We start from the raw sequence: 21,656 nt of genomic DNA, 5'->3' as shown, positions 1-21,656 counted from the left end.
TCCACCTCACCCATATATACTCTCCTCATCAGTCTCTCACTCTCCATTCTCTCCACATGGCCATTTATACCAGTTTAACTAATTTCTGGAGGCATATTCGTCTTTGGCCATGGAATTTTTTTGTGGCCTGGGAGCAGTTATCACTGGTGTCATATAACTGGTTTTCCAATCATTGTGAGTTTTTTTTGTGGATGTTTGTTATTTATGCATTGTTTCCTTGGTGTTTAGCATTAAAATGGATAATCCTATGTGTGTTTTGATGTCTAAATATGGTAGATTGACCTTAAACCAGTGTCAAAATTAGGAGGGGTACTGTAAATACAGTAGTGTATAGGTTGGGGGTTTTTTTGGTTTTCATTGTTTTTTTTTTTTTTATGGTTTTCTTGCTGTGTAACATTACTTTGGAAATTCCTGTGTGTGTTTTGATGTCTAAGTATGGCAAATTTACCTGTAATCAGTGCCAAAATTAGGAGGGGTACTGTATATAATGTATAAGTAGGGTGTTTTTTGGTTTTCAGTGTTTTTTTTTTTTTTTTTCCAGTGGTTTTCTTGGTGTTTAGCATTACTTTAAATATTTCTGTGTGTGTCTTGATGTTCAAATATGGCAGATTGACTTGAAAACAGTGCCAAAATTGGGAGAGGTACTATATGTACAGTTGCGGACATATCAAACAGAAACACCCCGTCCATCAGCGAGGTGGTGTATTGCTCTCCGCATCTGGTAACACTGATTGGTATGGAACTTAACCAGGTTTCGATCGGTATAATTTCACACCATACATATCCGTAATTTATTCACATGAAACACGCAGGTTTCGTAAGTATGACTTTCATCAAACATCACGAACCATATAACATTTACCGACGGCCAGCATATAAGCCACTATGACACAGTCTGCATTCCCGTACCTATCATAATAAGCACAAAACTACCGTGGCTCCCTTCCTCCCTGACCGTGAACCTGAGTCAGTTAGACCTCTTTACAGTAGGTGGTGCCACAGGAGGAGGCAGGGTGGGGCCCCTGGGAGACAGGAGGAGAGAGGACGGGGCAATACTGGTCTGGCTGATGGGAGGGGGCTCTACAGGAGACGAGTGATGCGGTAGGGGAGAGTGGACTGTGGCAGAAAACTAGGATGAGATGGATAAATGACATGCTGGTGACATGGTGCCAAATCAGCTAGAGTTTAACGTTGATTATGGAATTTGATAGTCAGGCTGTTAAACGTTATGCAGACTTTGGCACGTTAAGCAGTCTACCAGCATGTTTTGTCATATCGTCTAAAGGACGACCTACTGTACTCCCCATAGGGTGGCACATTACACAAACCGTGCAGTATTAGTGTATGGTGACTGTGTCATCACATGGTGATATATGAAACGTTCCTAGAATGTTTGATGACACCTGTTGTCATAGTCACTGGGAGCTATTCTTTTTGCATTTACTTAGTAACATCATGGATGACGACTGATATTGAAAGCAGAGGAGGGGGAGGGGGGAATTTTCTCTTGCTACAATAGATAATAGTTAACAGTGCCTATGGTTCTCGTTGATATCTGTATGGCACCGGTGTAATCCAACACGTGATTTACTAGGGGGGGTGGATGATGGGCTGGGTCCCAGAACATAGGTGACGATACCGGGATGGCCTAATAGGTGGGTAGAGAGATGCCGTATCAGCTGTATTATATAATCTTTATGTTGGATTACTGTTAACCCTATAGTGATAGAGTAAATTGTGGTAAGAAGGACGTGTAACTGTTAAACAATCTGATTCACAACCTCAGTATCCAGTTTACTGTCCCCCCTTCCCACTCCCCGACAACTGCGTGCATTCAGGCGGGTACTGACGGGGTGAGATGGCCATAATGACTGCTCCACCATTAACTGCAGATTACATGTTTATACATCAGTGACAGTGGTTCACCTGTTTTCGTTAGTGGATTGCAATATACACCGTTACTCAGCCAGGGCAACAGCTCCATGTTCGGACACTGCTGAGATGTATGGCTCAGTAGTTGCTCTCCGTGAACAGGGCAATGGTCCTTGTAGTTATCTTTATCCTGTGTATTTCAGTGTGAACGTCACTCGGTTGTTTAGCATAACAAAACACACTGCAGATGAAGTGTGTGTTTGCATTTAATAAAAGCGATTTTTGTAACTGAAGGCACAGTTGATGTAATATGCTCGTGCTCAGACTGGATAACAGTTGCGGATTTGTGAAGGAATGCTTACGGCATACGACAGTTGCTCAGTATGAACATAAATTTAACCAATAACCATTGGCAATCTCTTAAATCAACAGCCAAACAGGGCATACAGAAAACTGTAACATATACCTGGGTTAAGTAAATCCACCTTTATTATGCATTGGTGCCATACAGATGTTAATGAGAACCATAAGGACCATCATTATTGTCCAACTGTTCATATTTATCGGTGATAAAGGAAAAATCTACATAGGTCTATCCCTACTCTGTTCACGATATTAGTCGTCATCCACGATGATACCACGTAATAGGCTACAAGAGTAATTCCCAATCACTGTGACAACATCTGTAACATCTGACAAACTGTAGTGACGTGTAATATATTTGCACATTAGTGAATTGTCACCATACTCATAATACAGGGGTACTGAGCCATCCAGTGGAAAGTGTGTCGTGAACTGTTACAAACCATGACTGTCAATAACAACACTTGGCAACTTCAACATATGTTTCATGGTCTGACTGTAAAATTCCATATTCCCCATGAGACACTGATTTGGCCCAGTCATCACCTTGTACTCTATCCCTCCCACTGTAGCTCTTGTCGTCTACCAAAGTCTACCTCCCCTACCCCATCACCCCTCTCCTCTGGCCCCCAGTTCGACCACTATTGCCCCCATCCTCACCCACCTCACTTCTCCTGTCTTCCAGATCCCCCATCCCCACCTTGCCGCCCCCTATGGCGCCACCTCCTCTATGTAGTGAACTTGCTTCGATTTCAGAGGTCTACCAATGTCAGGTTCACGGTAGGAAGGATGGGCGTCACGATAATTTTCTGTTCATTGACAGCTGTGGGGAAGCTGATAACTGTGACTTATATGATGAATTATAAACTGTTGCATGGTTCATGACTTGAAACTAAACCACTCATGAAATCCGTGTCATTCATAATAACTACCATTATGTAAAGGGTGTTATTGTGTGACAACATTAAAAAACTTATCATCAGTATATTTTCTGGCGGAACATTGCTCATATATTACCACCAATAACTGTGCACAACGGCAATGATCATCGTGTTCGGTTCGTCCTAACGACCGATCGAAACTTGGTTAAGTTCCATACCAATCAGTGTTACCAGATGCGGAGAGCAATACGCCACCTCGCTGATGGACGGGGTGTTTCTGTTTGATATGTCCGCAATTGTACAATAGCGTATAGGTAGGGTGTGTTTTGGTTTTCAGTGTTATTTTTTTGCATGGTTTCCTTGGTGTTTAGCATTACTTTTGATATTCCTATATGTGTTTTGATGTCTGAATATGCCTGAATGACTGGAAAACACTGCTGAAGTAAGCAGAGCTACTGTACAAATATGTTAAATATAGGTTGGAGGTTGGGTACAGGTAGGGTCTGGGTATAGCTGGGGGATAATATTCATTATCTGGATGTTGCCACTACCCGGACATGCCTTTGGCTGTGTTACATCGAAGAATTGAGGGATCTCTGTACTGTGTTTAGTGGATCTAAATTTACACAAAAAGGAAGATAGTGGTTTGTGCTTGAGGTGTCTGGAACCAGTTAGGATTATTCTCATAGGATGTGTGTGTACGCAGTCACACTATTTCATTATCACATGCCGTACTTGGTACCAGTTATGCGCAATAACCACGGGATCAACATATAAAAGTTGCAGCATTGGTTCTGTAGCAGCATAATTCACTTCTTACCCTGTCCTGTACATGAGTCATGATTTGTACATGAGAATTTAGGAGTGACAGCTTATTTAAGCCATGTATACTGTAGTTCATGGCACCAAAACTAACTTGTTTTCATTATTTCCCCTGTTTAGTTGTAAGATCCATGATTACTTCTTTATTAAAAAATACTACATGTGTATACAGATATAGGTAACATAGTGCTCTAAAACACCTGACTGATCATGAATTTGCACTCATTGAGTTAAGGGAGGAAGAAAGAAAAAAATTAACAAGAAAGAAAATTGACGGTGGGGTATGCATAAGAGAAGTCAAAGCTAACTCATCTGGTGAAGAGGAAGACTGTTGTGAATGAAAACTTTTATTTCATGTTCAGCAGGTGGAACATACACTTTTGTATTTTCATATCTTGCAGAGTAGGAAGTAATTACAGGCGGTAAAGGGAAGGAGTTTTCCCAGCACCAGCCACACAAGAAACAAAAGAATTGCTAGCCTAATAAAATCTCTCTCTCTCTCTCTCTCTCTCTCTCTCTTATTTAGCATTCATTAGTGTCCAAGAATATATTTAGGAACAAACTTTCCATTCATATTTTTCTTCCTGTCTTCCAAGAAAATAGTGCAGTGAATGCAGGAAACATTTTCATTGATTTATGTGTCTATGTGAATGTTTAGTATTTAGTTTCGTGTTCCCTCACAGTCTTTATGGACCATTACCTCAGAGCGATAGTCCATAAAAAACACACCCCTAGTTGTTTTTGTTATTTTCAGTATTTTGTAGATAGTAGTCCTGCTTACTTCCTCCTTCTCCTGTATCATTCTTTTTCTGTGTCTGCCCCTTTTTCTTCCTATTTTCCATGTCATTCTTGTCACTTTTTATTACTCTTCTTTCCCATTCAGGTGGTTTTACATTGAGAAGCATAATGCTTTCTTGTATGCCAGGAAACCATTTACAATAGTGGGTGGTAACCATATAACTGACCCACATGTGTTGCCTACGTGTCAACAAGTGGGTTGGCGGAAGGTTAGTGCCCGTCTCTGTAAAACCACAAATTTAAAGACAAATGACCACCCCTTTGGGGGGTTGTAGTGTCAGGGTATAGATAGACCTCAACAGTATAGTAGCTCTAGAAAGAGGCAACTCACACATGTTTCATTGAGAAGTGTTGTTTCTTACATCCAGTGTTTTTCAGATTTTATAGTTATTTTTCCATTAGTAATATGATCAAAGGTGGCTCCACCCTACACATCCCCTACCCTTTCTAAACCCATCATGTTCCTCACCTGTGTTATTGTCTTTTATGCAATGCACTTTCTCTCTTTAAGCATCCTACTATCCACCTTTCTTGGTATAGTAATTAAACTTATCCCTAATAGATTCCTACACTTTTCCTTGAAAGACAGTTGGAAGAAAGAAAGATGAAACAAACTGAGCAAATACTGTATGGTCTCCACCTTAGTTTGGAGACCAAGATAAAGATACCCTTTGAGAAGTATGATAACTCTCTCTAATAGCTAAATGATTAAAAGCTGCTTTTAACTTGTAATTGATAGGTTTTTATGTCAAGCTGGTATTCATCCTCTTTACATCTATGCTGTTGGTTTTAATATAGCTTTGCAGAGGAATATATTATGGCAAAGTTGTAAATAATAGTAAATTACCTATATTGAGATTTGTTGGTAGCTGTAGTGTTCTCATATATCAGTTGCCCAACATGATACAGTTCTCTGCCTTTCTGAAGGTACTAGATAATTGTGATAGAGTCAGATGGTGCTGAGGTCTTGTTGTAAGCACCTTAGTTATAATGCAGGACATGACTTCAAGCGGGACACATGTAAATGCCACTCTGGAATAAAACTTGACTGTCTGGTGACACAGAAACATTTCTAGACCAGTTGACACTCTTGAATTCAGTTCCTAGGTGATATAAACAATATTTTCCATACACAGTATTGTGTGGTAGCCTTCATTACCACTGGCTGCAGTAAAATGCAGTTCTCTTACTTTAAAGAAAATATTCATTTGCAATCACATAAAGGTAAAGTAATTGGGATCACCTCAGAAATAGGTGAAATAGGGTATGAGAGAGTAGAGAGGTAGATACCTGTATAGAGTTGCAGTCAAACCTTGATAGAGTGGGTGGATTTTTTCTTCCCGTCAGCCATCTCATTGGAAAGAAAGGATAGAACAGTAGATCCAAACAACATATGTGCTAGAATAAGGTTGCATAGAGGACTTGCTGTTAAGGGTAGCCTGCTTAATACAGGATATAGCACTGTGTATGAGATATCTCTGTAGAAAGATCTCTGTATCTATGTATTACCAGACGCTATTAATAATTGTGCTTATGTTTCAGCGCTACTTAGACACAGGAACCTTCAGCATGCAGGACCCAGAGCATCGCCACTTCTCCCTCCAAATTGCCCTGAAGTGTGCTGACATCTGCAACCCATGCCGGCCCACCGAAATCTCACGCAAATGGTCGCACAAGGTACCCTTGCAGTATCTTCTCACTCTCTCAGTCTCATATTTCTTGGAAATGGTTGGAGATTACTGTAAATGTGGTATTAATTGTACCGTAAAATGGGAATTGTATCATCATCCTACACCTGTTCCCATTTTTTGCGTGTTACAGAAATTTAGGTCAGTTCTGTACATCTCCTTTAGAATATGACTCAGGTACTGATGAGGGGCATATATATGGTGGCACTGTGCACCCTGGGTGGAGCAAAGCAGTTATGACATCCACCCAAAGCCAAACCCTCCTCATATTTCCCTGCGCATCACTATGGGGAAGTACTCTGGTTCAGTCCAAGCAAAGTGCTGTCTACCATAATGAGGGTGCCAGTTCACTACACATTGTATGTGCACTGTACCTGTAGGACAGCCTTCCAGAAACAGTTGTTTGTCTGTGGTTGATGGGTCAGATGGATGGATGGATGGAGGTTAAGGAACAACAGCAATAGAATTGGCCTCCCACTCTGGTTTCAGCATGGTAGGTTAATTCTGATGAGATTGGTCAGATACAGTAGTAGTAGTAGTAGCTGTAGTAGTTGTTCCCTAGGCAGTCTGACTGAACAGCCCCAAGTCCCTAAGGAAGGCCATGGCCGAGACCGGGCTTTCTCACAGGGCTCTCAAGGAGTGTATGTTGTGTTGTTGATGTAGGTGATTGTGTGCAATGCAGTCTTCCATAATGTGCTTAATAGTATGGGGTGCTGTGTTGCATTCTGGATATGCATCAGCGATGGAGTCATCCAGCCTCTTCTGGTAACTTAAGAGAGCTGGATGATGCCCACACTTCTGCCTGGCCAGGTGGACCCTGTCCTCACAAGGGAGACAGGATTTGGAGGGGTGGATATCAGGAGGCTGTGCATGAGGAAGTGGGTTGTCTTTAAGTGACCAAATGGAGCGGCGAGTGATTTGAGTATGGATACGCTTTTGGAAGCTGGTCTGAGGCAGGCGAGGGGGAAGGGATGACAGTATTTGTGTATGATATTGTGTGCTGAGTGTTGTTTTGATGTTCCTTAGTGTGTGTGGATGTGTTGCCATGTAGTGTAGTGGATGTTGTGGGTTTGTTGAGGCTGCAGCGAGAATTTCTGTGCCTCTCATGTCTAGGTGATCCTTGACTTTGAGGACTTTGGTTTTTGATGTAGGTGGTCTGTGGGTGTAGTAGCTGTGCAGCCTGTGATTATTTTTAGGGCCGTGTTCTGTATGGTCCGTAGAGTGTTGAAGTGTGTTTTAGTGAGGTTAGAGCCCTTTCAGGGCTTGCATAATTCATCACTGAACTTATATATTGTTTGTATACTGTGGTACTGGTTTCTTTGTTGTGTCTAAATGTTGTGTGAGCAAGTGACCTCAAGGCATTGAGTCTTGGTGTTATTTTATTTTTAATGTTTGTGATGTGTTGTTTAAATGACATTGATGTATTATATATTACACCAAGGATTGTGTGTGTGTGTGTGTGTGTGTGTGTGTGTGTGTGTGTGTGTGTGTGTGTGTGTGTGTGGTAGGGGAGTGTTATTTATGGTGAGGTGTGGAATGTGACTGTGTTATGCTGTCTAGTTTGTGAGAAAGGTCACTGTAGATTTGGCTGGGGCTATTTTGAGCCTGTTTGTGGTGAACCATTCGTGTAGTGTGTTGAGGTAAGGTTGGAGAATGTGTGCAGCTGTGTTTGCATTTTGATGTGTACATGTGAGTGTTATGTCATCTGCATAGGAAGCTATGTGTATTTGTGGTGTGTGGGGTGTGGGTATGTTGTGCATGTATAGGTTAAAGAGTGTAGGGAACAAAAGAGATCCTTGGGGGACGCCATTTGTGAAGTTTCTGATGTTCGAAGACTGACCGGCAAATGTTACATGTATGCATCTTCCTGCTAAGTAGTTTGCCAGTCATCTTTTTGTGTTATTGTGCATGTTTGTGTTGAATATTTCGTTTGTGAGGTTGTGGTGGGGGATGGCATCAAAAGCTTTGCTAATGTCTAGTGTGACTAGGAGTGTTCTGTGTGGGAGTGGCTTCGGTCAGATATAGTAGGCTGGTTTGGTCCCACCTTTTACAACCTTCATCCACTCACTTGATGTAGTGCTCCCTACTTCTTCCTTCACATTTGTCATGCTATGTCTGTGTCTGCCCTCCACTCTTCCTACTTTTTCCTTTCCTTCCTGTCACTTCTTATTATTCTTTTTTTCACTTCAAATGACTGTACACTGAGTGACAAGTATGGTCATTTTCTTTGACCCAGGAAACCATTTTCAAGAGTGGATGGTAAGCACATATTGCATTTCTTGCTATATAATATGCCCAGGCATGTAATATGTACCCATGGTTTGGTAAGGGGTATTTCGGGGAAAAAATTACTAAATTTCTACCTATCTCTCTATTGCCAGATGCCTCAATCTTGTAAGGGGTGGCCACAAACAAATTGCCTCCATGTCACCTTGTCCAATGCCATTTCACTGCCCTGCTTCCAGCTCACACACCCCTCTCTCATATACCTCTCCACTCCATCCCTCCATCTCATCCTTGGCCTCTCACTTTCCGTTCTCTCCACATGGCCAAACCACCTCAATGTATTTCTCCTAATGCTTTCTATTACATGCACATCCCCACCACGACACTCCTTCACTTCCTCATTTGTTAGTCTGTCTTTCCATGTAACTTCACATGTAACTCCCCATGTTCCTTTCAAACAACTCATTTGCTGCTTGACTTGTGTGCTTCCAGCAAGGTCCAAACTTCACTTCCATACGTTAGGGTTTGTATCACAATACTTTCGTGTAGCAACTTTTTAACTTCCATGCTCACTTCCCTGTTCCTTATCTGCTTTCAAAGAACCAGCAACCTTTCTTCCCTCTTGTACCCTTTCAAGCACTTCACGCTCTAAACTTCCCTTTCTCATCACAGTATCCAAGTACTTTAATGCACTCACATTTTTCGTTTCCTCCTTGTCCAGCCTCACTGTACATTCAGTGGCTTCATTTCTCTTGAAGACCATAACTTTTCACTTCCCTACATTCACCTGTAGATTCTGTTTCTTACACACTTTCCCAGATTCATTCACCAAGACTTGCAGTTCTCCTTCATCTTCACTTAACAATACAGTATCATCTGCAAACAACAGTACATGAAGTTTCCAAACACTGCCCTCTCTCATAAGTGTCACCTCAGCATCCACTGCCCTACCATGTACAGGGTATAAAAAAATTTTCGGCACCCTTTCGGCACGATACATTATGCCACACCACACCAGGCATTCTGAATCAACTCCTGAATGACGATGAGTGGTTGGTATCCCCGGCCCTGTGTTGCTGGTGTGTGTTAATTTGTCTGCTAATGATGAAATCTAGTAGGAGAGGGAGAGTGGTACAAGGGTACCAACCACACCACGTATTCTTGCCATCTTTAACAGTGATCGTTGCGAAGAGTATCAGAGCAAGGGGTGCTGAAAAATTTTTGAGAGGGTGTACCTCTTTTATAACCCTATCCATATAATGATTGAACAAATATGAGGACATGACACATCCCTGTTTCAATCCAACATTCATATAGAAAAATTCGCTCAGTTCACTATCCACACGTTCTGCAGCCTTAGCCCCCTCATACATACTCTTCATGGCATTCAACAAATTCCCATTTAATCCATATATTCTCAATACTTTCCATATTCCTTGTCTATCCACCCTGTCATCTGCTTTCCCCAAATCCATGAAGGACACATACAACTTTTTTCCCTTCTCAAGAAACTTTTCCACTAAAGACCTATGAATGAATATCTGATCAACACAACCTCTTCCCTTGCGAAAACCTCCCTGTTCTTCTTCAATTAATTCCTCTGTTATTTCCCTGTATCCTACCATATACTTTTCCTGTTACACTAAGCAGCAAATGCCCCTATGATTATCACACACTTCTTTTTCCGCTTTTCCTTTGTTTTCATTCTTTCATTCATCATCTAATCCTGTGTTGCCCCATGAGGAGCATAGGAGCCCAGGACTAGGCAAGTTGGTCATGACATTTAACATGAGAGTGACCAGCCTCATTCATCCGTGAGTGGCATTATTTGAGCAGTAAACCCCAACCACCCCTTAGATATAACCTACACAGGCTCAGTCTGATTGGAGTGCCATAATTACCCACTAAACCACCAGGTGCCAAAATTTGGTTGTATGGTTACCACCCAGCATAGTAAATGGTTTCCTGGTGTACAGGAAACCATTTGGCTTGTCACTCAGTGTAGAGTCACCCACAGGTAGAAAGAAGAGGAAAGAATGAATGAAAGAAAGACAGAAGAGGGAGTGTAAAGTCACCCATGGGCAGAAGGATGAGGAAAGAATGAAGGAAGGAAAGACAGAAGCGGATGGAAGGAAAGAAGGATGGAGGAGAGGAAAGGGCAGACACCCGAGAGCAGCACTACATCGAGGGGAATAATTATACCTGACTTCTAATCCTCTGGAACCATAACTTCCTCCCAGGCCAATCTGCACATCTTCCATATTTATTCTGCTACTATCTCTCCCCTATGCTTAAGCATTTCACCACACATTCTATCAATTCCTGGGGTTTCCCCATTTTGACTTTCTACCTTACTTCCACTACTTCCATTCTACTGATTTCTTCCTCTTTTCTCACCGCCCTCCTTCTCCCAGCCATTCTCCAGCCACTTATAGTAGCATTACTTTCATTCTCTATTTTCAACAATTCCTTAACCCCTAAAACGCGGGTTGTTGCGTTTGCGACGCTCGCCAAAAAGGACAACGGTGGATTGTCGCGTTTGCGATTCGAGTTAATTTTGAATAAACGCGGGCAAGGATGTTCCAGCTGGTATTGTCTATCAGTACCACCACCCTTTAGCTACAATTAGCATACTTTACCTTTGTACTACTGACCCCCCCCCACCACCACCACCACGGCCCGTCCAGCCTGGCTGTGATACATGGCAGCGCTCTGACTGCTCAGAACTGTAAATCTGCGCTCTCCTCTCACAAGCAGTTTATGCTAATAGGAAACGCTTGTTTCCCCAGTTGTCACACTAGCTTTTTTTTGCACGGTTTGCCCCTGTTTAGTGTCAGTTTACCGCAGGCTTTCAAAGTGACATTATGGCGAGTTCTAGCTCTTCCGAGTCAGTGCGAGCAGCTGACAGGAACGAGAATAAAGTGACGGGTGTAAGGCAGAATAAAAAGTGCGCTGCGGTGATCTTTTGGGAAGTAATATGATTGAAAATAATGTAGTATACGTGTTTTTAGCAGTGAAAATGGAAATGTTTGTTGAGTGACGGGAAGACCGCCACCGTGCTGCATGTCGGCCGTATGCTTCGTTGATTTTAGCCTTATTTTCAGTGCTTATTGTACAAATATGAATTCCAAACTACGTAGTATAAAGTTTACTGTGACAGAATGAGGCTGTGGTAGAGGGGAAACCGGGTTGCTGGAGGTGTGAAAGTGAAGATTTGGTTACCCAACTTTGCAAGTCTCCACAAGTCCTTGGGTAGTCCACGAAGGCTCAGCACCTGTCTCTGGAGCAAGCTGAATGTAAGTACTATCTGCCATACCAAGTATAATGTTCTAGGGTTACTCTCTGATTTTTGGCTAATATTTTCCTACAGGTACTCAGACCGCGATCGAATGCCACCACCCGGGGGGGGGGGGTCGGCTGTCCATTGGCCGCTCATTAGGGGTTAAAGTGTTCTCGCCATATGCTCACTTTTTCTCCCTTCTCCACTAGCAGTTATACCATTTTTGTCTTTCATGCCCCATCTTACGTCTTGATCACCCTGTCTAACTCTCTTTACAGCTTTCCAGAACATTTTATTACATTCCTTCAGCGTTACAATCAAATTCCTTCCAAATTCCTCATCCACCCTCTTCGCACTATCTCTTACAAATACTAATCTTTCAGCTCTCTCTTCTTCTCTGTATATAACTCTCTCTTCCATCTCTCAACTTCCTCCACACCCTTGTTTCTCATCCACTCACTATATGCTTTCTTTTTTTGTGCAACAGCCTGTCTCACCTCTTCACTCCACCATGCTGTTCCTTGCACCCTCTTTTGTCTTCTCTTCACTCCACGTACCATCTCACATGCTGCACAGATTTCTTTTGTGAATATCTTGCCTACATCTTCCACATCCCCGATCTGCTCCAGATCATATTTACCCAATCACATCTCCACTTCTGTCTTTTATTCTGGCTTTCTTCCCTCCTCTTGCAACCTTTCCCTCCTCCTTGTATGGACAACTTCCTCCTGTCCTTCCCTCCTCCTACTCCTCCATTTCATTTGAACCTTGACTTTCACCACCACCATGTGGTGGTCAGAAAGTCCACTCCCCCAACATCTGTATGCTCTTGCATCCATTGCATACCTTCTCACTCTGTTATCAATGCACACATAATCAATCATTGCCTACCATTCATTCAGTTCACCACCTACCCTTCTTATTACTTGCCCTGTATACCTGTGGATCATTTTGTGTCTAAAGAGGATATTGGCTATTACCAACCCCCTCCCTCCACAAATGTCCACTAGAGCACTGCCATTCTCATCTGCTTCTGCAGGCACACCTCACTCTCCAACTGCTCCATCCGCCTTCACGTTCCCTACTTTTCCATCCATATCTCCAGTCAAAAACACTCTCTCACTCCTTTCAAACTTTTCCATGCATGCTTCCACATTTGTCCAGAACTCTTCATTCACTTGGGTTGCACGATTTTGCGTTGGTGCATACACATCTATATACACCCAATGATGCCATCCTGTTGTCTTTGTTACCATTTGTATGTAGCTAGTCGCTTATTTTCGGTTCTACTCATTTCCATCTATACATCTCTCTCACCTTTAATAAAAAATAATATTCCTAGTGCCCATAGCTGAACAACTATTCAGTGCAAATGAGACACGCCTATGGTGGAACTGTATGTATAAAAAAAGGGCCTTTTTAATAATTAAAAACCAGTGCAAGGTGGGGGAACCCATGTGGAGAGGATGGGGGATGCCACAGGTCAGCTCTGGAACTGTCTTCCTCTGTCTGTATTTCCCACCACCTGTGACCTCCAGTTTTTCAGATGCAGTGTGTCCAGGCATTTCAAAGTGAACAGAGCTTAACCCCTAGGATATGCAATTTGATTGACCAAACTTCCCTGAAAACCTGTATATGGAGCCAATTTTCAACTCCTACAGAAGTAAAAAGCTTTGTGCCCAAGGTTTAGAGCTTGAATTTACACGCCTTATGCCGCAAACCAGAGCATTTGAGACCAATTGGTTCAGGAGCTATAGCCAGTCAAAGGTGAAAAAAGTTACCCTTCCAGTCAGGGCGACTCCAGTTTTCTATGCGCTCCCACCCCATCCCTCCCTCATTCCCCACCTCCCATGACCTTCCTCACCCACTCCCATCATGCCCCCTCTTCCTCCCCTTCCCCTCCCCCCTACCCCCATCCTTCAGAATTTTCCAGCTCTTTTTTTTTTTTTCCATCAAACAACAGCATGCACAATAATTATGTTGGTGTTCCTCACTCACTTCCAACACCCTTCCCCCCAAACACTTCCCTCCCCACCTTCTCTCCCCCCTTCCCCTTCCCTCATAGCTGTGTAGCTGTCCAGATTAAAAAAAAAAATGAGCAAAAGCATGCAAAATCTTTTTCTTGCTGTTGTTACTCACACACTCCAGCACCCTCTCCCCTCACCCCTTCCATCCCATCCTCTCCCCTCAGAGCTGTCAGATCAAGTAGCTGTAAGAATTTCAAGGGGAAATAAAAGCTACAGCTACCCCCTCTCCCCTCCTACCCCCACCCTTCAGAATTTTTTAGCTCAATTTTTTTTTTCAAACAGTAGCATGCACAATAATTATGTCGGTGTTTCCCACTCACTCCCAACACACTTCTCCCCTCCCCACCTTCCCTCTCCCTGTTTCCTTCCCTCATAGCTGTGTAGCTGTCAGAATAAAAAAAGTCTATCTATCTATAGCCCGACGCCCTAATCCCGCAAAGGGTGGCCGCAGACAAAACACCTCCAAGTCGCTCTGTCACCCACCATTTGACTACCCTCCCCCCAACTCACCCCCCCCTCCCTCATATACCTCTCAACTCCATCCCTCCACCTCATCCTCGGTCTACCTCTCCCTCTCCCTCCCTCCACCTCACCTACATACACCCTCTTAGTCAGTCTTTCATTCTCCATTCTCTTCACATGTCCAAACCACCTCAGTGTATTTCTCCTAATCTTCTCAACCACATCCACATCCACCCCACATCGTTCCTTCACTTCTTCATTCGTCAACCTGTCCCTCCACGTCACTCCACATGCTCCTCTCAAGTAACTCATTTCCACTGCTCTCACTCTTGACTTGTTCCCCTCTTGCAAGGTCCATGCCTCGCTTCCATACGTCAGGGTAGGGATCACAATACTATCATGCAGTGACTTCCTAACTTCCATACTCACCTCCCTATTTCTCATCACTGCTTTCAGTGTACCAACAACCTTTCTTCCCTGCTGTACCCTTTCACGTAATTCATCCCCCAAAGTTCCATCCTTACTCATCACACTACCCAAGTACTTGAATGCACTCACATTCTCCATATCCTCACCATCCAACCTCACTGCACACTCTGTGACTTCATTCCTCTCAAACACCATAACTTTACTTTTGTTTACATTAACTTTCAGATTCCTCCTCCTACACACTATCCCAAATTCATTCACCAAACCTTGCAACTCCCATTCATCTTCACTCAAAAGTACTGTATCATCAGCAAACAGCAACACCGGAAGCTTCCAAATCTCACCCTCATTCATTAGAGCCACCCCCACATCCACTGCCCTTCCCAGCACCTCCTTTACAACCACATCCATGTATATATTAAACAGCCATGGAGACATCACACAACCCTGTTTCAGTCCCACATTGAGATCAAAGAACTCACTCAGCTCACCATCCACTCACAACGTAACCCTAGCTCCCTCGTACATACTCTTCACAGCACTCAACAGTTTCCCCCCCACTCCATATATTCTTAATACCTTCCACATACCTTGCCTATCTATTCTGTCATAAGCTTTCTCCAAGTCCATGAAGGCAGCTTACACTTTCCTTCCCTTCTCTAGATACTTCTCCACTAAACATCTTAGAACAAATATCTGATCTACACACCCTTTTCCCTTCCTAAATCCCCCTTGTTCTTCTCCAACTAGCTCCTCTGTCATATGCCTAACCCTGTCAATGAGTATTCTACCATATATTTTACCAGTCACACTAAGTAGGCAAATACCCCTATGGTTACCACATACTTCTCTCTCTCCTTTTCCTTTGTATAAAGGAACAATTATACCTGATTTCCAGTCCTCTGGAACCCTTCCCTCTTCCCAAGCCAATCTACACAACTTCCATATCCACTCCACAACAATCTCACACCCATACCTAAGCATTTCACCACACACTCCATCAATTCCTGGGGCCTTTCCCAACTTAATATTCTTCATCGCTTCCACTACTTCCACCCTACTGATCTCTTCCTCCCTTCTCTCATCTCTTCTTCTCCCAGCCATTCCCCAACCACTTATACTTGCACTGCTCTCACTGTCCACATTCAACAAATCCTCAAAGTGCTCCTTCCATCTCCTCAGTTTCTCTCTCTTCTCCACCAACAATCTATTATTCCTATCTTTCACTCCCCTACTATTTCCCCTTTCACACTGCCTTACTTTCTTTACCTCCTTCCAAAACAGTTTCTTACTCTCCCTCTATTTCACACTCAGATTCCTCCCAAACTCCTCACCCACTTTCTTTTTACTCTCCTTCACCAGTCTCTTAACCTCCCTTCTCCTGCTCACATATACCTCTCTCTTCTCTCTCTCATCTTCTCCCCTACCTCTACTCGCTAACCATTCACTATATGCCTTCTTCTTTTGTTCCACAGCTTGTTTCACCTCATCATTCCACCATGCTGTCCCTTGCACACCCTTGCATCTCCTCCTCACTCCACAAACTGCCTCACACGCTGCGCTTATCTCTTCCGTGAATATCTTACATACGTCTTCCACCCCTTCCATCTGCTCTAGCTCATACCTTCCCAGTCTTTCTTCCACTATGCTCTTATACTCTGTCATTTTCTCACTATCTTGCAATTTCTCCACTCTTCTCACAAGAGTTGCTTCCTCCTGTCTTCCCCTTCGTCTCCTCAACCACTTTCTTTGCAGCTCTACCTTGGCCATCACAAAGTGATGGTCCGAGACTCCATTCCCCCACCCTCTCCACACTCTTGCATCCAACACTTGTCTTCTCATTCGCTCATCCATACACACGTAGTCTATCATTGCCTTTCGTTCAACAAGTTCATCATCCATCCTCCTCATTACTCTCCATGTATACCGGTGGATCATCTTATGACGAAAGTAGGTGTTGGCTATTGCCAACCCCTTACAAGCACAGATGTCCACCAAAGCACTTCCATTCCCATCTACGTCAGCTGGCACACCCCACTGACCAACCACTCCATCCACTTGTACATTCCCAATTTTGCCATTCATGTCTCCAATCAACAGCACTCTCTCGCTCCTCTCAAAGTTGTCCGTACACGCTTCTACACTTGCCCAAAACTCATCTTTCACTCTTGCCACTCGATCCTCTGTTGGGGCATACACACATACAATCGCCCACACTTGTATACCTACTTTCATCCTCACCCATACAATCCTTGCACCCACTGTTCCATACTCTCTTATATTCTCCTTCCACTTCTTGCTTATCATCAGACATACTCCCTCTCTTGCCTTCTCATTTTCATTGACTCCTGCACATATACCTAAACCATATTCCCATTCTCTCACCCTTTCACCTCTCCATTTAGTTTCAGTCAATCCACATATATCCACTTTTGCATCCTCAAGCACCTGAACAATCTCTCTCTCTTTCACTTCATCATTCACTCCTCTCACATTCCATGTTCCCACCCTAAGAATGTCCTTCGTCTGTTCCTTAGTCGTCAACGTATGGTCCATCCGGGTCCGAGGCGCTTTGTTCGCTTTTTTAGTTAGTTCTTTTTACAGGGTGGGGCACTAACCCACCACCAACCCTTTTAGTCGCCTCGTACGACAAGCAGGGATACTGGGGGAGTATTCTTGAAACCCCCCTACCCCCAGGGGGTAGCAATTACACAAACAATAAGCTGGTATTGCATGAAAACACACGACATGAATAGTAACAATGACATATAATTCTCGGGACTAGGGTGTGGAGGGAAAGGTAAGTGGATAGCATACTACAGGGGGTGGGGGTGGTTTGGGGAGAGGCCTGGAGGGGTGGTACAGGGGTTTAGAGGTGGGAGACAGACACCACAAGACAAAGAGGACAGGCAGAGAGGGAGTATAGGGGTGTGGAGGGTGGTTAGGGGGGATATAACCCTCCCCAGGGAGAGAGGGAGGGAGGGAAAGGGGGGGGAACCACAGTGGCGTGATGGAGGATGGTGGGGGAGGGAGAGGGACAGAGCAGGAGGGGGTAAGAGATGAGGAGGGGGAGAGGGAACAATGGTATTGGGGAAGAGGAAGGTGGTGAGAGGGTGATGGGGGAATCACCCCACCCCCCCACTATGAGTAGGGGCCTGGATCCTCCCCCCTCTTTACTCAAGACTTAGTTCTCATTGGTTTGCATCGATATACGTCAATCGGGCCGAAGCCTAGCATCTGCATTTTTTTTTACAAAGGCTCCTCTGTCAATTACACTCAGCATCTAGCGAAATCCTGAAAAAAGATCAATTGATCCGGTTAGTACTTTAGGGGGTAAGTTTGGCTGTCTGTTATCCTGTTTTTGTTTTTTCTTAGAAGGAACAATTTTGCATGCTTCTGGTCTTTAGTTCCTTCTTTCTTCTGTCTATCTATCTATTGCTAGATGCCTCAATCCCGTTTGAGGTGTCCACAAACAAATCGCCTCCAAGTCGCCCTGTCCCCCGCCATTTCACTGCCCTGCTCCCAACTCGCACCCCCCTTTCTCATATACCTCTCCACCTCATCCCTCCATCTCATCCTTGGCCTCCCCCTCCCTCTTCCTCCCCTCCACCTCACTCACATACACTCTCTTCGTCAGTCTTTCACCCTCTATCCTCTCCACATGGCCAAACCACCTCAGTGTGTTCCTCATAACGCTTCCTATCACATCCACATCCACACCACAACGCTCCTTTATATCCTCATTCGTCAGCCTGTCTCTCCATGTGACTCCACAGACTCCTCTTAAATAACTCATTTCCACTGCTCTCACTCTTGACTTGTGTCCTTCCAACAACGTCCAAGCTCCACTTTCGTACGTTAGAGTTGGTATCTATCTGTCTATCTATCTATCTATTGCCAGACGCCTCAGTCCCGTTTGGGGTGGCCACAAACAAATCGCCTCCAAGTCGCCCTGTCCCCCGCCATTTCACTCCCCTGCTCCCAACTCACACCCCTCTCTCTCATATACCTCTCCACCCCATCTCTCCATCTCATCCTCGGCCTCCCCCTCCCTCTTTCCCCCTCCACCTCACTCACATACACTCTCTTCGTCAGTCTTTCACCCTCCATCCTCTCCACATGGCCAAACCACCTCAGTGTGTTCCTCATAACGCTTCCTATCACATCCACATCAACACCACAATGCTTCTTTATATCCTCATTCGTCAGCCTGTCTCTCCATGTGACTCAACAGGCTCCTCTTAAATAACTCATTTCCACTGCTCTCACTCTTGACTTGTGTCCTTCCAACAACGTCCAAGCTTCACTTCCGTACGTTAGAGTTGGTATCACAATACTGTCATGTAGTAACTTTTTCACTTCCATGCTCACTTCCCTGTTTCTTATCACTGCTTTCAAAGAACCAGCAACCTTTCTTCCCTGCTGTACTCTTTCAAGCACTTCACCCTCCAAACCTCCATCCTTACTCATCACACTACCCAAGTACTTAAACGTACTCACATTTTCCAATTCCTCACCATCCAACCTCGCTGTACATTCACTGACTTCACCTCTCTCAAAGAGCATCACTTTACTCTTCCCTACATTCACCTTTAGATTCCGTTTCTTACACACTCTCTCAAACTCATCCACCAAACCTTGCAGCTCCCCTTCGTCTTCACTCAACAACACAGTATCATCTGCAAACAACAGTACAGGGAGTTTCCAAACACTATCCTCTCTCACCAGGGCCACTCCAACATCCACTACCCTACCTTGTACCTCTTTTATTACCCCATCCATGTACAGATTGAACAACCATGGAGACATGACACATCCCTGTTTCAACCCAACTTTCAAAGAGAAAAATTCACTTAGTTCACCATCCACACGCACTGCAGCCTTCGCACCATCGTACATACTCTTCACAGCATTCAACAACTTCCCATCTACTCCATATATTCTTAACACTTTCCACAATCCTAGTCTATCCACCCTGTCATATGCTTTCTCCAAATCCATGAAAGCCGCATACAACTTCTTTCCCTTCTCTAGAAACTTTTCCACTAAAGATCTGAGAATGACTATCTGATCTACACAACCTCTTCCCTTCCTAAAGCCTCCCTGTTCTTCTCCAACTAATTTCTCTGTTCTTTCTCTAACTCTGTCAATAAGTATCCTACCATACACTTTTCCTATTATACTAAGAAGACAAATGCCCCTATGATTACCACACACTTCTTTTTCCCCTTTTCCTTTGTACAAGGGAATAATTATACCTGACTTCCAATCCTCCGGGACTCTACCTTCCTCCCAGGCCAATCTGCATATCTTCCACATCCATTCTACTACTATCTCTCCCCCATGCTTCAGCATTTCACCACACACTCCATCAATTCCTGGGGCTTTCCCTGATTTAACTTTCTTCATTGCTTCCACAACTTCTATCCTACTGATTTCTTCCTGTCTTCTCACCTCCCTCCTTCTCCCAGCCATTCCCCAGCCACTTATACTCACATTACTTCCATCCTCTACGTTCAACAATTACTTAAAGTGTTCTCTCCATCTGCTCACTTTTTCTCCCTTCTCCACTAGTAATCTACCATTTTTATCTTTCACTCCCCTGCTAACTTCACTTCCACCCTGTCTTACTCTTTTCACCTCTTTCCAGAACATTTTCTTACAGTCCCTCCACTTTACACTCAAATTCCTTCCAAATTCCTCATCCACTCTCTTCTTATTCTCTCTTACTAATCTTTTCACCTCTCTCTTACTTTCTACATATAACTCTCTCTTCCGCCTCTCAACTTCTTCCATTCCCCTATTTCTCATCCATTCATTGTATGCTTTCTTCTTTTGTGCCACAGCCCGTTTCACCTCTTCAGTCCACCACGCTGTTCCTTGCACCCCCCTCCGTCTTCTCTTCCTTCCACACACCACATCACATGCTGCACATATTTCTTCTGTAAATATTCTACACACACCTTCCACGTCCCCCATCTGCTCCAATTCTTATTTGCCCAATCGTTCCTCCACTTCTCTCTTATACTCTGCCTTTTTCTCATCCTCTTGTAACCTTTCCACTCTCCTTGCAACTACTCCTTCCTCTCGTCTTTCCCTTCTTCTATTCCTCCATCTTACTTGAACTTTAATTCTGGCCACCACCAAGTGGTGGTCAGAAAGTCCACTCCCCCAACCTCTATAAACTCTTGCATCCAATATACATCTTCGCATCCTTTCATCCACACACACATAATCAATCATTGCCTTCCTTTCACTCAGTTCACCACCCACCCTTCTCATCACTCGCCATGTATACCTGTGGATCATTTTATGCCTGAAGAGGGTATTGGCTATCACCAACCCCCTCCCAGCACAAATGTCCACTAACGCACTCCCATTCTCATCTATCTCAGCAGGCACACCCCACTCACCAACTATTCCATCCACCTTCACATTCCCAACTTTACCATTCATATCACCAATCAAAAACACTCTATCATTCCTTCCAAATTTTTCCATGCACACTTCTACATTTGTCCAGAACTCTTCTCTCACTCTTCTAGCATGATCTTGCGTTGGCGCATACACACACACAATCGCCCACATTTGTATTCCAACTTTCAACTTTACCCACACAATCCTTGATCCAACTGATCCATACTCTCTTATGCTCCTCTTCCATCTTTTACTCACAACTATACATACTCCTTCCTGTGCCCTCTCATTCTCACCTACTCCTGCACATATACCCCATCCATACTCCCATTCTCTCACACTTTCTCCTCTCTATTTTGTTTCAGTTATTCCACATACATCCACTTTTGCA

At 43.9% G+C, this 21,656-nt stretch overlaps 1 protein-coding gene across 1 annotated transcript in view; it reads left to right on the top strand.

Moving 5' to 3' along the window:
- The window catches only part of LOC145414620 (uncharacterized), a 784,070-nt gene that overhangs the window by 473,980 nt on the left and 288,434 nt on the right, over window positions 1-21,656 (top strand). Inside the window, exon 9 of the mRNA XM_080284146.1 lies at window positions 6,279-6,413. Coding sequence (XP_080140272.1) covers window positions 6,279-6,413 — 135 coding nt within the window. The remainder of the gene's footprint in view (window positions 1-6,278; window positions 6,414-21,656) is intronic.

Source organism: Coenobita brevimanus, chromosome 100 (assembly GCF_032717465.1).
Source record: "Coenobita brevimanus isolate Jiangsu-jjx chromosome 100, ASM3271746v2, whole genome shotgun sequence".
NCBI lineage: Eukaryota > Metazoa > Arthropoda > Malacostraca > Decapoda > Coenobitidae > Coenobita > Coenobita brevimanus.
Note: the sequence above shows the minus strand (reverse complement) of the source record. Positions and strands in the feature narration are given on the sequence as shown.